The sequence below is a fragment of the Spermophilus citellus genome (assembly GCF_964194105.1).
Source record: "Spermophilus citellus genome assembly, chromosome: 4".
Lineage (NCBI taxonomy): Eukaryota > Metazoa > Chordata > Mammalia > Rodentia > Sciuridae > Spermophilus > Spermophilus citellus.
The window spans coordinates 163932951-163947273 of record NC_138185.1 but is presented as its reverse complement, the minus strand read 5'-3'; the positions used below and the strand labels follow the sequence as shown (position 1 = coordinate 163947273).

Sequence of the window (14323 nt, the reverse complement as noted above, 5' to 3'; positions counted from 1 at the left end):
AGTAGCCTGGCTTGATGCAGGGGCTAGGAGTGAGCTAGACTCAGCTAAGGGGTGTGGGTGTACCGCCCTGTGGGAAGCGCGTGGGCAAGTTCTGAGTAGAAGGGGATGGTGGAGAGGGCACTGATTTACCCACTTGCTGCTAGTGTCCTCTCCTGGGTCAAGAAACAGCTCACAGCCATGACACAGGCAAGGGTGGCCCCATTGGCGAGCCAGTATAACCTCTAGGGAAAGCAGTTTGGCTATCTGCATTCACACCCAATGACTTAATTAATTGCAGTCTAACCTGGGAGTTGCATTTCTTGAGACTAAGGAATCAACCCTGAACCTCAGGAAATCAGGCCTGGAGGCTTTTGTGGTGAGACATCTACCACAGTGCATCTCGCCCTCATGCCCACAGCAGGGCCGTGAATGGTTCATCAACTGGGTGGGTGGGGTAGGCTGCCCTCTGGCGTGGTTTCTGCATCTGAGGATTCGACCAACTGTGGGTTGGGATGTTGAAAACAAAAATGAATTTCATCTGTACTGCACCCTAAATGATACAGCATAATGACCATTTGCATAGCATTTTCATTGTACTAGTTATTACAAGCAATCTAGAGATCATTTTAAATATACAGGAGAAGCTGTGCATCTGCAATCCCAGCTCCTTGGGAGGCTGAGGCAGGAGGATCACAAACTGGAGGCCAGCCTGGGCAACTTAGGGAAACCCTGTCTTGAAATAAAATAAAAAGGGCTGGGGGTGTAGTTCCGTGATAGAGGCTTGTCTAGAGCATGCACCAGGCCCTGGGCTCAATCCTCAATACCACCCAAACCCAACAAAAATAAATATTTAAAAATTAAAGTGTACAGGATTATGTGCGTAGGTTATATGCAAATACTACACCATCTTATATAAAGGACTTGAGCATCTGCCAGTTTTGGTGTTTGCAAGGGATCCTGGAACCAATCCCACCTGGACACTGAGGGACAGGACATGGGAAGATTGTGGAGCCAAAGGAGAAATTCTGATCATGTGCTGCTAAATATTTGAAAAGCAGAAAACAATTTATGCCCAGTGTCTTAACATAATGTCCATATAAGGAAAAACTGGATAGGAGTAAATAAGTAGGCTCCTAAGTCATTCTGATATATAGGCATCCAGAGAGCTTCGAAATCAAACAAGCTTGCATTCATGGAAGGAACATTGGGCTGGGTATGGTGGCACATACCTATAATCCCAGCGGCTCAGGAGGCTGAGGCAGGAGGATTGTGAGTTCAAAGTCAGCCTTAGCAACTTAGCAAGGCCCTAAGCAACTCAGTGAGACTCTGTCTCTAAATAAAATACAAAAAAAAAAGGGGTCCCTGGGTCCACTCCCCAGTGCCAAAAAAAAAAAAAAAGCATTGGGAATGGTGAAATTTCAGTGGCCTGGCTGATCCACTTTCTTTCCACCCCTGACAGTATTCCACCCCTTACTGCTCATAAGGTCCCACGTGTGCTGTTGTAAGCAAACTTCTAAGAGACTGCGGAGGGTTGATGTTCCTAGTTGTTCCCCGTGGTTGTTCTGGCGGCACCTCTGCTTTCTCACACCGCGGATCGCTGTGTGGTGCACACCTCCAGTGGAGTTGCTTGGGCTTAAGGGAGGAATGCCTGGGACCAAGAAGATGCCCCCTACCCTGCTCACCATGTCTTGCTCAACCGGGCACCCCTTTCTCTCAACCCAGGCAAAGAGGCCATGCTGCGGCAGAAGGATTATGAGACGGCCACCCTGTCTGAGATCAAGGCCCTGCTCAAGAAGCACGAGGCCTTCGAGAGCGATCTGGCTGCCCACCAGGACCGCGTGGAGCAGATAGCGGCCATCGCACAGGAGCTCAAGTAGGCCTGCCCCAGTTACCCCCATCCTTTGGTGCCCTGAAATAGGGTTGAGGCTCAGCTTTCTCAGCTGCTGTGGGAGTGCCAGGTGGATGGGGGATGTGAGGGAGGAGTACAGATGGTGCCCAGGTGTGGAGGGAGTCCATACAGAAGGCAAGGAATGCCTCCAGGTGGGGAAGGAACCCTGGACTATTCCCTTCCTGTGATAGGCCTTTGGTCCTCATCTGTCACTAATATGGGACCAGAGGGTGACCCAGCCTTGGTTCTGAGTGCTGAGCTGTCTCCTTGGTCCTTGGTGGCTCCCTGCCATCAGGCACTGAGGTCAAGGAAGTTATCACCTCTTGCTTTGGTTGGGGCGGGGCCACTGGAGAGGGGGACTGGCCTTTGATCTCCTGCCTGTAGTCTTCTGAGGCCAAGGAAGTGAGAGGGGTACTGGAAAGTCTGCAGAAGGGGGCACCCCTGGCTCTCCAGCACCACTGTACTCCCACCTGCAGGAGGAGGAAGAGTAGGCCCCCAAATTAACCGACCTCACCTGACTTCCTCGTCTCTTCTCCCCAGTGAGCTCGACTATTACGACTCACCCAGTGTCAATGCTCGCTGCCAAAAGATCTGTGACCAGTGGGACAATCTGGGAGCTCTAACTCAGAAGCGAAGGGAAGCTCTAGAGGTGAGGACCTTAGAGGTAGAGCGTGGCCTGCAGCTCTGGGTGTGCCCCTTCCTCCTCCTTGGTTCCCTTTGCTTTAAACAGCTCTGGTTTCTCCAGACTTCTCCACCCTGGGCTGACTGTGGAAATGCTTCCTCTCTGACCCCAACTCTATCTCATCCTCCCAGTTGAGTTCTCTGAACGAACCAACCTCAGCCATTTGAGAACTTTCCTGTTTTGCGGGTCGGATTCTCTGGGGGCCAGGCCAGGTGATTCCAGCGAGAGGTGGCCCATCCACCTAGGGACAGCCTGTTCTTTTTGCCTGGCTCAGTCCCTTGCTTCTAGACTGGGACCCCTTAGGGCTCTCCAGGAAAATCTCGGTGGGGGTGGGGGCTCTCTGGGCATCCCTCTGCTAAACACCCCGCCCCACCCCATTCGGCACTCCCAGCGGACGGAGAAGCTACTGGAGACCATTGACCAGCTGTACCTGGAGTACGCCAAGCGGGCCGCTCCCTTCAACAACTGGATGGAGGGCGCCATGGAGGACCTGCAGGACACCTTCATCGTGCACACCATCGAGGAGATCCAGGTAGGCCACATCCCCTCTCCAGAGACCTCTCCCCCACCTGCTCCTGGCCCATGCTCTGTAGGTCCCACTCCCCCCCGTAGGGTTGATGAGGAAGAGCATCCCAGGATTCCATAGATCTGAAACTTTGCATTTCATTTATTTTGACCAGATAATATGTGTATATGCTATAACATCTCAAAGTAAAAGGGTGTATGATAAGGTCTCCCATCTGCTCCTGTCCCCTAACCCCCCATTTCCCCTCCCCAGAGGTAAGCAAAATATCTCTGCATACACAAACAAGTATATTTATTTACATGTTTTTCTCAACACCCCCTACCCTTCATTTTTGTACACAAAAAGTAGCTTCTGGTAGATGCCTGTAATTGCAGCAACTTGTGAGGCTAAAGCAGGAGGATTGTAAGTTTAAGGCCAGCCTTGGTAATTTAGTGAGATCCTGTCTCAAAATGAAATAAAAAACAGGGCTGGGGATGTAGCTTGGAGATACCTGGGGTAAATCCCTGGTACCACCAAAAAAAAAAAAAAAGCTTCTGTTATATATTATTTATCTGGAGCCTTGATTTGTATTATAATATTTATCTTGGAGCTCATTGCATAATTAACATCTTCCTCTATCTGCTATATAACTGCAAAGTATTAGATTCAAAAGGGTTTGCAGAGAGCTGAGGGAGCAATTGTTGGGGGAGGTCACCTGGAGAGCAGAGCTCAGGGGTCCCCATCGTCCTTGATTTGAGGGGTGTTGAATGCCCCAGAGAGGTTGGACAGCCTCACCAGTCCCTTAGGTGCAGCCATGGCTTTGATGGAAGCTCTGCCTTCCCCTTCCTATGGCCATCCTGCCTTCCTGTTCTCAGCCACCAAAGTGGCTGAGATGCCTCCAGGTCTCCCATGGCCCTTCTACCTGCCTCTGTCCTGGGACTTCTAGAGCTCCCTTCACTCATCTAGTCCAAGGGACACACAGCCCCTCTGAATGTCCGTACTGATCCTGCGTCCTCGTGTCTGTCTAGGGACTGACTACAGCCCACGAACAGTTCAAGGCCACCCTCCCTGATGCTGACAAGGAGCGCCTGGCCATCCTGGGCATCCACAACGAGGTGTCCAAGATCGTCCAGACCTACCATGTCAACATGGCAGGCACCAACCCCTACACAACCATCACGCCTCAGGAGATCAATGGCAAATGGGACCACGTGAGTTGAAGGGCCTGGTGACTGATTTTCCTTGATTCATTTTTATTGTTTCATAGTGAACATTCATTATTTGTCCGCATAGTGAGTGAATTTCTGGAACAGGTCAACACCTTGACTGCTGTCCTTGTTCTGACCCACCCCTGACATCCTACGGTTGTCTCCACCCCAGGTGCGGCAGCTTGTGCCGCGGAGGGACCAAGCTCTGACCGAGGAACATGCCCGCCAGCAGCACAACGAGAGGCTACGCAAGCAGTTTGGGGCCCAGGCCAACGTCATCGGGCCCTGGATCCAGACCAAGATGGAGGTGGGTCCTGTTGTAAGAAGCTGGGGGCTTCCCTGCACCATCCCTGCCAGGCAGGCGGCCTGCTTCCTCTTGGGCAGGACCCACGGAGAACTGAAGACTGAGTCCACAGTTGTTCTGCTGCCCTGCAGGGGAGTGTGGAGTCCTGTGCAGGAAAGGTGGATGGGCTCGATCCCAGTGTCTGATCTGGGAGTAAGCGCACACTACAGAGCTGCGTATGGCAGTCCCAAAGGACCACCAGCTCCTGAACACCTGGGTCAGCTTCAGCCCTATTGCTTTCCTCTTGGCTGGGCCACCCCTTCCTCCATTGCTGCTCCCCTGGCAACGGGCTCAGTCAAAGAGGGTGATCTGCCCAGAAAGCAAGCTGAGCTGTCCCTAATCAAGTGTAGATTTGGCGGGGGGCGGAATTATGTGGGCTCGTTAGTGGGGAAAGTGCACCACTTGGCTAGAGCGTGGTCTCTGAGCTCCTTGAGGGCAGAGAACATTTGAAGTTCATGTTTGTGTGTGCATCTTCCCCTCCTCCAGCACATGGTGCTTAGTAAACGCTCAGGGGATATTGGCAAGACTGAACTGAATGGTCCGAGAGTGCTTTCACAGCAAGGTTGGCTGATGTGAGTGAAGACAGGCAAATGTAGATGTGAACATTAGGTCTCATCCTTTGAGGTGGTGATGGGGGCTCAGGAGGGCTGGGCAGGGAGCCTAGGAGGCAAAACAGGATCGGTGGCCACTGGGGAGGACCTGGCTCAGGGGACACTGAGAGGATCCCTGAGATGGTCAGTGGTTAATAATGAGGCTTGGGAAGAGGATTTGAAAAGAAAGCGAAGGAGTGAATGTTTAGGTCAGCAACTGACTGTGCAGCCCTGTCCTGAGGCTGACAGGTACCTGAGATTTCATCCGATGGTAATGCTTATTTCACAACTTTACGATGCTCTTTCCATACCAAGGAACATCACACTAAATTGTAGTGGTTACCAGTGCTGGCCTCCCTAGGCCTGGGATGGGAACTGAAAATCTTCCTGGTAGTTAACCTATATGACCTTTAGAGATCAGTCCTCCTCAACCCATGAGTGAAGGGTGGGGCAGGCTGACAAGGTCCCTCCTTCTGGATGAGCAGGAGATTGGGAGGATCTCCATTGAAATGCATGGGACCCTGGAGGACCAGCTCAGCCACCTGCGACAATATGAGAAGAGCATTGTCAACTACAAGCCAAAGATTGACCAGCTGGAAGGTGACCACCAGCTGATCCAGGAGGCTCTCATCTTTGACAACAAGCACACCAACTATACCATGGAGGTGAGTAGGGCAGAGCTGCAGGTCCCCTTCTGTCCTCCACCTGGGCTGGGGTGGGCTGAGGAGGAGTTAACCCCCTCCCAAGGAGTCTGGTCATACTAGCAGGATAAGTGCTCACGTCTCTTTGCCCTTGAAGCTCCCCATCTTCAATCTGCAGTGCATTTTGGATATCCAGGGAACTTTTGGGGAGTGTATATTTCTTGGCTTTATCCCCAGAATTTGCTTTCTCATTCTGGGATGGAGCTTGGGCATCTTTTTTTTTTTTTTTTTTTTTTAGTTGTAGATGGACACAATACCTTTGTTTATTTTTATGTGGTTCCAGGAATCGAACCCAGTGCCTCAGGCATGTTAGGCAAGGCCTTCTACCACTGAGCCCCAGCCCCAAGGGCATCTAAATTTTTAATAAGCACACCCAGCGAATCTGATACTGGTGGGCTCCAGGCACTGGCCTGGGCACCAGCTTCAAATGACTGACATTCTGAGAAGCATGTCGTTAGGCAATTTCCTCCTATGTGCACATCATAGAGGATGCTTACACAAACGAAGACGGCCACACCATCACTAGGTGACCACTGGGACTGCCTTTGTGTATTTGGCCTGTTGCTGACCAGGAAGTCCTCCTGTGGCACATAACGGCACTTGTGTTGACTGTGAAGTGTGTACGAGCACGTGCACGGGGTTTGTGTATGTGGTGGGATTGGGTTCAGGGAATCACCCAGTTTAATCTTTCCCATGTCAAGTCTGCTCTCCTTCCCCAACCGACCCCCACTGCCAAGCCTGGTCTTCTTGCTGTCCCAGACAGAGGCCAGCACCATGCCCCCTTCATTCTCTAGAGTTTTGTGTCCTGATAGGTTGTCCTTGTCTCAGTTGTTCTCCCTCTGGTGATACTGTGACTACAGACAGAAGGCCCAGTTTGATTGCTTTGACTGTTTTCAAGAGTGGAGAGGAGGAATAGGGAGGGGCAGCCCAGGCCTGGGGGATCTCCACTGAGATGCATGAGGCCCTGGGGCCCCTTTTGCTGACAAACCTCTTGCCCACTGCAGCATATCCGCGTGGGCTGGGAGCAGCTGCTCACCACCATCGCCAGGACCATCAACGAGGTGGAAAACCAGATCCTGACACGGGATGCCAAGGGCATCAGCCAGGAGCAGATGAATGAGTTCCGGGCCTCTTTCAACCACTTTGACCGGGTGAGAGCCCCACTCCTCACTCATTTAGAGCTGCCCCCAGCCCCTGACCTAGGGCCCTGGAGGGCGCTGCCCAGGGTGTGGGCCACTATGCAGGGCCTGGTTCCTGGGCGGGTGAGGAGCAGGGAGAGGAGGAAGCTCCGCCAGCCTGGCCTTGCCTCACGGAGCCTGCCTTAGCAAGTCTGTTGTGACGTCCCCTAAGCCTCCCTGCTTTCCTGGAGAGAGTGCTCTTGTTGGAGGTGGGGAGAAGACCCTTGACCCCTGGCCCTCGCTCTCCTACCATGAGGAATCAACCCTCACAGCGAGGTTACCAGAGTTTCAAATGAAGGCCTGCTGCCCCTGGCTGTGGGAACCGACCCTCACCTCTGCCTCAGGGGACAGAGAAGAGACTCCTTCCTACCCCAACCTGCTGCCTTTGGGACCCTTTACTGGGGATATTGGAGTCCTCTGTCCTGGGTTTTACTGGGGATATTGGAGTCCTCTGTCCTGGGTTTTCATCTCAGCCCCAGGACAGGCCAAGCATTCAGTGGGCTGCCCCTTCCCAGTGCCCTGGGGCTTGGGGCAGCCACAATGGTGGGGGAAGCATGGGGTCAGTTGCTGTCCACCACCCTGCCTGCTTCCTGCCCTCCAGGTACCTGGGTGGGAGGAGCCTGGGGGAGACCTGGGTGGCTTGGGGCACTCCTCGGGGAGCTTCTCACTCCTGTGCCCCTCCTGCCCTGCTTCACAGAGCAGGGCTGCGTGTGCCAGAGACTGGGCCCCTCTGGAACGTCATCCGTGTGTCTAACTATGTGCACTTTTATCTTCCCTCTCCCCTGCCTCTCCACCTCCACCCTCTCCATCGCATGCCTTTGTCCCTGTGTCTCCCCACACACCACCCTCCACTGGGGCATGGCCCACCCCCACCCTCACGGCCTTCACCTCCCTGGCACCGCATGGCTGGCTGCCTGGCGCACCACGGCCCTAGGATCACTCCGGCACGCTGGGTCCTGAGGAGTTCAAAGCCTGCCTCATCAGCTTGGGCTATGACATTGGCAACGACCCCCAGGTACTCGCCTCCTGCATGGAGCACGCTCAGGGGTGGCCTCCGGGGCGAGAAATAACGCGTTTCTCCTTTTTCTCTTCTCTCTCTGTCTGGATCTCCCTGTCCCCCTTCCCGTGGGCCTTGGGCCTCGTCCTCTCCTGCCATCTGTGCCTGTCCTGTATCGGGCTTCTCCTTCCACCGCTCTGCCCTCTGCCCTTGGTTGTCGTCTGTGGGAACCTGCTGGGGCCCACATTCACCTCCTCGCCGCTCTTCATTCTTTGGATGGATTTTGCATCCCTCTCTGCTTTTCTCTTTTCTGTGGACATTTTTCCCGGACATGTTCCTCCTCTCTGTTCCTTCCTGACCCGCAAACCTTAAACCTCACCCTCTTCTCTGGCTGTCTGTACCCTGTCTTCCTGGCCCCTGGCTGGCCCTTCCTTCTTCCACCTGTCTCTGCCTCCTGTATCTTGGTGCCACTGCCCCACAGAAGAAGACAGGCATGATGGACACGGATGATTTCCGCGCCTGCCTTATCTCCATGGGTTACAACATGGTAACGTAAACCCCACCCTCTGTCTGCCAGGCCTGGGCCTGCCCTGGCAGGAGGAGACAGCTAGCTGGCTGGAGAAGCCAAGTCCTAGCAATGCAGGCCTAAGCCCTGAGCCTAAGGCTGCCCTTCTCAGAGGAACCTCAAATCCCCAGTCCTTGAAAGCAGGGCCCAGCCATGGAAGCTGTATGGGCTGGGAGGCCCGGGCCTTCTCACTGCTGTCTCTAGACTGGCTTGTCTCTGGTACTTACTGCGGAGACCAGCTTTTTCACTCCTATGGAGAACTGGGCTGACCCCAAGGCAGGCAGGAAAGATTGTGGTTTGGACATTCAGGGTTTGGGTTGGCCCTGATTCATCTCACATGAGGGCCTGGAGCTTTCGATTTCTTCCCCTGCCCTGATGATGGCTCCATTGAGGCCTGCCACGGCTCTGTCATAGTCCCAGGTCTCTCTGTAACCTTCTTAGCATGCCCTCCCTTGTCTAGGTTTCTAAGCAGGGCAGGGTGTTTCACTGGGCAATCAGGTAACTTCTGGCCATGGTGCAAAGTGCAGAGCCCGTGGGCTTCCCAGCAATGGTGAGGGCTGGGGTAGAAACCATGAACTTGGAAGTAAATCCCTGCTCCTCCATTACTAGCTTGTGGCCTCAGATGAAGTAAAGGGAACCCCATAGGACTGTTGTAAAGATGAAATGAGGGAACCTAACATAAGGCTGGCACTTAGAAAATACAGAGTGGTAGAGAGACAGCGCCTGTCTGAGTTCAAATACTAGCTCCCTACTCACTGGCTACGTGACCTTGGGAAAGCCACTTAGTCTGTCTGGACCTCAGATTTCTCATCTGTACAATGGATTTAATAAGATTCTATATGGTTCTATAGAGGCTTAAATGAACTAAAATATCTAAAAGGATTTAGAATAGTGCCTGGCATATAGTATATGCTCTGTAGAATTAGCCTTTGTTAATGGTATTGTCATTATAATGAATACCAGCATTATTTTCTCCAGGGGGAACCCAGACACCTGTATCGGGTGGGAAGCCCAGAGCTGGGTCTCCACTGTTGAGTGTTGAGACCCTGTCATACCCTTAGTGTGACCCAGGTTAAGGTCACGGAACTGCCGTACCCTCCTCTTCCAGCCATAGGCTACTCTGATCCCCAGGGGTTTGAGGTCCATCTGATATATTCTCAGCAGGCCATGGGCTGACAGGCCTGGGTTGACTGTTTCCTCCAGGGAGAGGCAGAATTTGCCCGCATCATGAGCATCGTGGACCCCAACCGCCTGGGGGTAGTGACATTCCAGGCCTTCATTGACTTCATGTCCCGAGAGACGGCTGACACGGATACAGCAGACCAGGTCATGGCTTCCTTCAAGATCCTGGCCGGAGACAAGGTGAGTCTACTATGGTGTGGGCACCATGCTGGGTGGCAGGCACTGCCTGGATCTGATCTTGAGGGATGGGGTGGGATGTGAGTACCTCATTGCCCCTTTCTCCAGGACCCCATTATGCCTCTGGTTACTTGCACCTCTACCCCTTTTTGCAGTGGCTGGGGCTCAGCAAAGTTGTTAGGACAAGGCATTAATTTAAAGGGTCCCCTGCCAGGAACACTACATATCAATGAGGGATTCCTGCACATTGTGATGAGATGATGGAGGGTGGAAGGTGGTGGAAGGCAGCAGAATGGGTTGGGGTATGTGGTTGAACAATGGAACTCCATCTGAGAATCCCTGGGATTTCATCCTAAGCCCTGCTGGGCACAGGTATGGAATATAGGTGGGAAGCAAGATAAGGGGATGGGGTGAAAGAAGGAAGCATGCCTCTCATTTTTCTACTCTTGAGCAGTGGCCTGCTTCAGGTTTCCAAATCTGAGTCCCCTGTCATGCCCCACTTAGCATTGGAAAAGTGGGAGGGGCCCTGAGGGGCTATCTGTATGCAGAGGCCAGAGGCCCAGTCCAGGTCTTAGCCATCTGAAATGATCATCGGTGAACCCAGATGTCACTCAGACCCACAGCCATCTTTAGACCAGAGAACTGAAGGGATCTGTCAGAGCCACAGAGCCCTCTAATGTTTTAGAAAAGACAGCTTCTGAGCAGACCTATCACAGGCACACAAGAGAGGCAGGGTGAAGGCAAAGACCCACGCTGATAGCTGGCTAGAATGGGGTAAGGGTCATACTTTTGAAGATGGTTAAGACAGCCAGATAGGTTTTAAATGCTGTCTGGCAGGAATGCCCAAACTGGATGCTCATCTTAATCTGCTGGAGGTCTCCTTAAAATTAAACTCTCTGGTTGAGATTTTCCAGAGAGCCCAATTAAGTGGGAGTGGGATCCCTCAGGAATCTTTGTGTTCAAGCAGAGTGCCTGTTGACATTGCTCCATCATGGTATTATTGCAGACTAGTAGTGTGATACATGAGAAGATTATTAGTATAATTAAATGTGGAATTAGTTTGGAAAGAGGCTAAAGTAGATATAGAAGCGGAAAATATGAAATGATTTTTAAAATATATTAGGTGTGAAAATACATATACAGAGTGTGTATGTGTGGATGTATGTTTGGATTTATACGTATAGATCCAAAAGAACTAGGAGGGAGTGTAAATGGGGATGGCCTAGGTTACCTAAGGTCACAGGAAAGTTTACAGCCACAGGGTTTTGCGGCCCTGCTGTGCTGTGCCGCACCATACTGCTTTACGGCCAACTGGCTTTGCGGCACCTGACCACGCTCTCTCTGCAGAACTACATCACAGGTGACGAACTGCGCCGAGAGCTGCCGCCCGACCAGGCCGAGTACTGCATCGCACGAATGGCCCCCTACAACGGCCCAGACTCCGTGCCCGGTGCTCTGGACTACATGTCCTTCTCCACGGCACTGTATGGCGAGAGTGACCTCTAACCCGCCCCAGCCCCTCAGCCCCTACGCCGTGCGCACCCCGCCCTGCACCTCCGCTGCCCCCATCTCCTGCCCGAGTTTGGTTTCAGCTCTCAGCCTCCAACGGAGCAAGCTGGGACCACACGGCCTCGAACCTCCCTGCCCGCGAAGTGACAGTTTACAAAATTATTTTCTGCAAAAAAGGAAAAAAAAAAGTTATGTTTAAAAAGTTAAAAAAAAAAACAAAAAATTACATATTTTATTATAGAAAAAGTATTTTTTTTCTCCACCAGACTTAAATGGAAAAGAGGAAAAAATAACTATTTGCACCAAAATGTTTTTGTTTTGTTGTGACATAGGAAAATAACCAAGCACAAAGTTTTATTCCATTCTTTTACTGATTTTTTTTCTTCTTCTATCTGTTTCATCTGCTGTATTCATTTCTCCAATCTCATGTCCTCTTGGTGAGGGGTGGGGGGAGGGGGTACTCTTGTCAAAGACACATTGGTGCATGTGTGTTTGCTAGCTCACTTGTCCATGAAAATATTTTATGATATTAAAGAAAATCTTTTGAAATGGCTGTTTTTTAAGGAAGATAATTTATGTGGCTTCTGATTTTTAAATCTCCTCAGAGGTGTGGCTAGCCTCTTTATCAATGCATACTTTTTTAAAAAGAATTTAATATTGCTATCAAAAATAGACAAACTTGGAGATTATGGACAACTTTGATATTGCTTGGCACAGACCATATTAAAACAACGCTCCCATGATGTCTCTTTGCTCCTTGCTTGCTGTTTTCTGGAAATATGGGCGTGATTAGAGATGGTGAGGGGCACCTGTACACACCTGTACCCACCTCTGATGTGTTTTTGAAACGCTTCAGTTTCTTCATTTGGAAAAGGAAAAGGTGGTTTCCTCACAGAAGTTAAAAACAAGATCAAGAATGTGTGGGGCACTCCCAGATGATAAGCCCCATCTTCCTTTGTTCTCTATAGCATCATATAGCTATGTGACATCCCTGACTCCTTTTGTTTTTTCCTACAGGGTACAGCTTGAATCACCTCAGAATTACCCCTTCCTATTCAAATTGTCCCACAAAGGGCTAGGGTGTATAGCACAGTGGTAGAGTACTTGCTTAGCTTGTGTGAGACCCAGAGTTAAGTCCTCAGCACACCAAGACCCACGGACAGCAGCTGTCTGGTATCACCTGGGAGCTTGTTGGAAATGCAAAATCTCAGGCCATACTGGATCAAAATCTGGTCATACTGGATCAAAATCTGCATTTTTAATAAGACTCCTAGATGGTTTGCTCCAGCTTTTCCCGTTTTCTTCTTACTCATCTCCTGGCTGGGTGTGGTAGCACACACCTGTAATCCCAGCAACTTGGGAGGCTAAGGCAGGAGGATTGCAAATTCAAAGCCAGCCTCAGCAATTTAGTGAGGCCCTCAGCAGTTTATTGAAACCCTGTATTTTAGTCAGCTATTTTGCTGCTGTGACTAAAGGATCTGACAATTTTAGGGGAGGAAAAGTTTGAGGGACTCATGGTTTCAGAGGTCTTAGTCCATGAAAGGCCAGCTCTAATCCTTGGGGCTTGGGGTGAGGCAGAATATCATGGTGGAAGAGTGTGACAGAGGGAAACAGCTTACATGATAAACACGAACCAGAAAGAGGTCTCCACTTTGCCTAAAACAAATATGTACCCCAAAGCCACCACCCCAATTCCCAACTCCTCCAACCACACCCTACCACTTCAATTACCATTCAGTTAATCCCTATCAGGGGATTAATTCACTGATTGTTATGGGGAGCCTCCTCAGAAAATGCTTTTAAGTCTGAACTCAAACAAAAGAGAGCTTTAATTTACCTGGCCAGGGATTGTCTCCTACCTAGAGAGACTGATGTTCTATGGGAGAACAGCAATTTCCTGGCCTGTGTCTTGGGAATTTAAGGACAAAAACCACAACTCAGTTGCTTTTCTCAGTGTCATGCAAGGAAGCTAAAAATAGCAGTTAGCTTAACCATGTCTTGGGTCCGAATAAGTGTTAGACAACCTTATCCTGATTTCAGATGAGCAGGGGCGATAATCTATTTTAATAAAGTCATGTAGACCCATGACTATACTCAAACCCAGAATGAAGCTCACCATGACCACCACCATCTCCTGAGTTGGGTACATTCTGTGGGGTACAAAGTACAGAGAAACAGTTTTTTAAAAGAAAACAGCTTTTGTTTTTGTTTCTCAGAAATGGGTCATGCAACAGGTTTTTTTTTTGTTTGTTTTTAATAGAAGGCAGCAAAATGGAGTCTTAGGCCTGTCTATGACGGCTCTTGCTTTATAGTTGCCTTATCTTAGCAAAATTTTATGTCTATAATCTATATTTTTTACTAATTTTTAACCTTTAACTTAACGTCCTTACTGATTTTATTGATTAGTTTACACCACAACATTCCCCACTGGCTTTATGAGACTAAATCAAATCATTGGTTTATTTAAGTTTAGTTTTATCTAAGTTTACCATGTCGTAATTATATTTTCTAAGGACTAGCAGCTTGATAGTCATTCTGGCCTCAAGAGTTTCTGAGTAGAGCTGTGTGCAGCATGCATGTCTGAAAGTGAAACAGAACAGGAGGTAAAAATCAAGAGTACTGTTCATTGTCGGTGGTCCTCAGGTGGATCTTCTGTTGGAGCTGTCTTCTTGATTTGGGAGTGATGAATCCAGTGTTGTTTTCTGGTGACTTTTATAGCAGTAGGGGTGTTAGGATGACCAGAAAGGGTCTGTGCCAGCAAGGTTCTAAGGTAAATGGATGATGGCTCTGCTGGAGTGGGTGAGTGAAGGTCTCTCCTG

General features: G+C 50.4%; 1 protein-coding gene across 3 annotated transcripts in view; it reads left to right on the top strand.

Moving 5' to 3' along the window:
- Nucleotides 1–12255, top strand: part of ACTN1 (actinin alpha 1) — a 94738-nt gene extending 82483 nt beyond the window's left edge. The window contains exons 12-22 of one of the 3 annotated variants that reach the window (XM_081290120.1): nt 1702–1852; nt 2408–2516; nt 2941–3081; nt 4083–4265; nt 4435–4569; nt 5681–5860; nt 6901–7047; nt 8009–8089; nt 8553–8618; nt 9840–9998; nt 11343–12255. In XM_081290120.1, coding sequence (XP_081146246.1) covers nt 1702–1852; nt 2408–2516; nt 2941–3081; nt 4083–4265; nt 4435–4569; nt 5681–5860; nt 6901–7047; nt 8009–8089; nt 8553–8618; nt 9840–9998; nt 11343–11501 — 1511 coding nt within the window. In that variant the 3' untranslated portion in view covers nt 11502–12255. The remainder of the gene's footprint in view (nt 1–1701; nt 1853–2407; nt 2517–2940; nt 3082–4082; nt 4266–4434; nt 4570–5680; nt 5861–6900; nt 7048–8008; nt 8090–8552; nt 8619–9839; nt 9999–11342) is intronic. The other 2 variants (XM_081290122.1, XM_081290121.1) reach the window with 2 other exon arrangements.
- Nucleotides 12256–14323: the final 2068 nt, after the last annotated feature.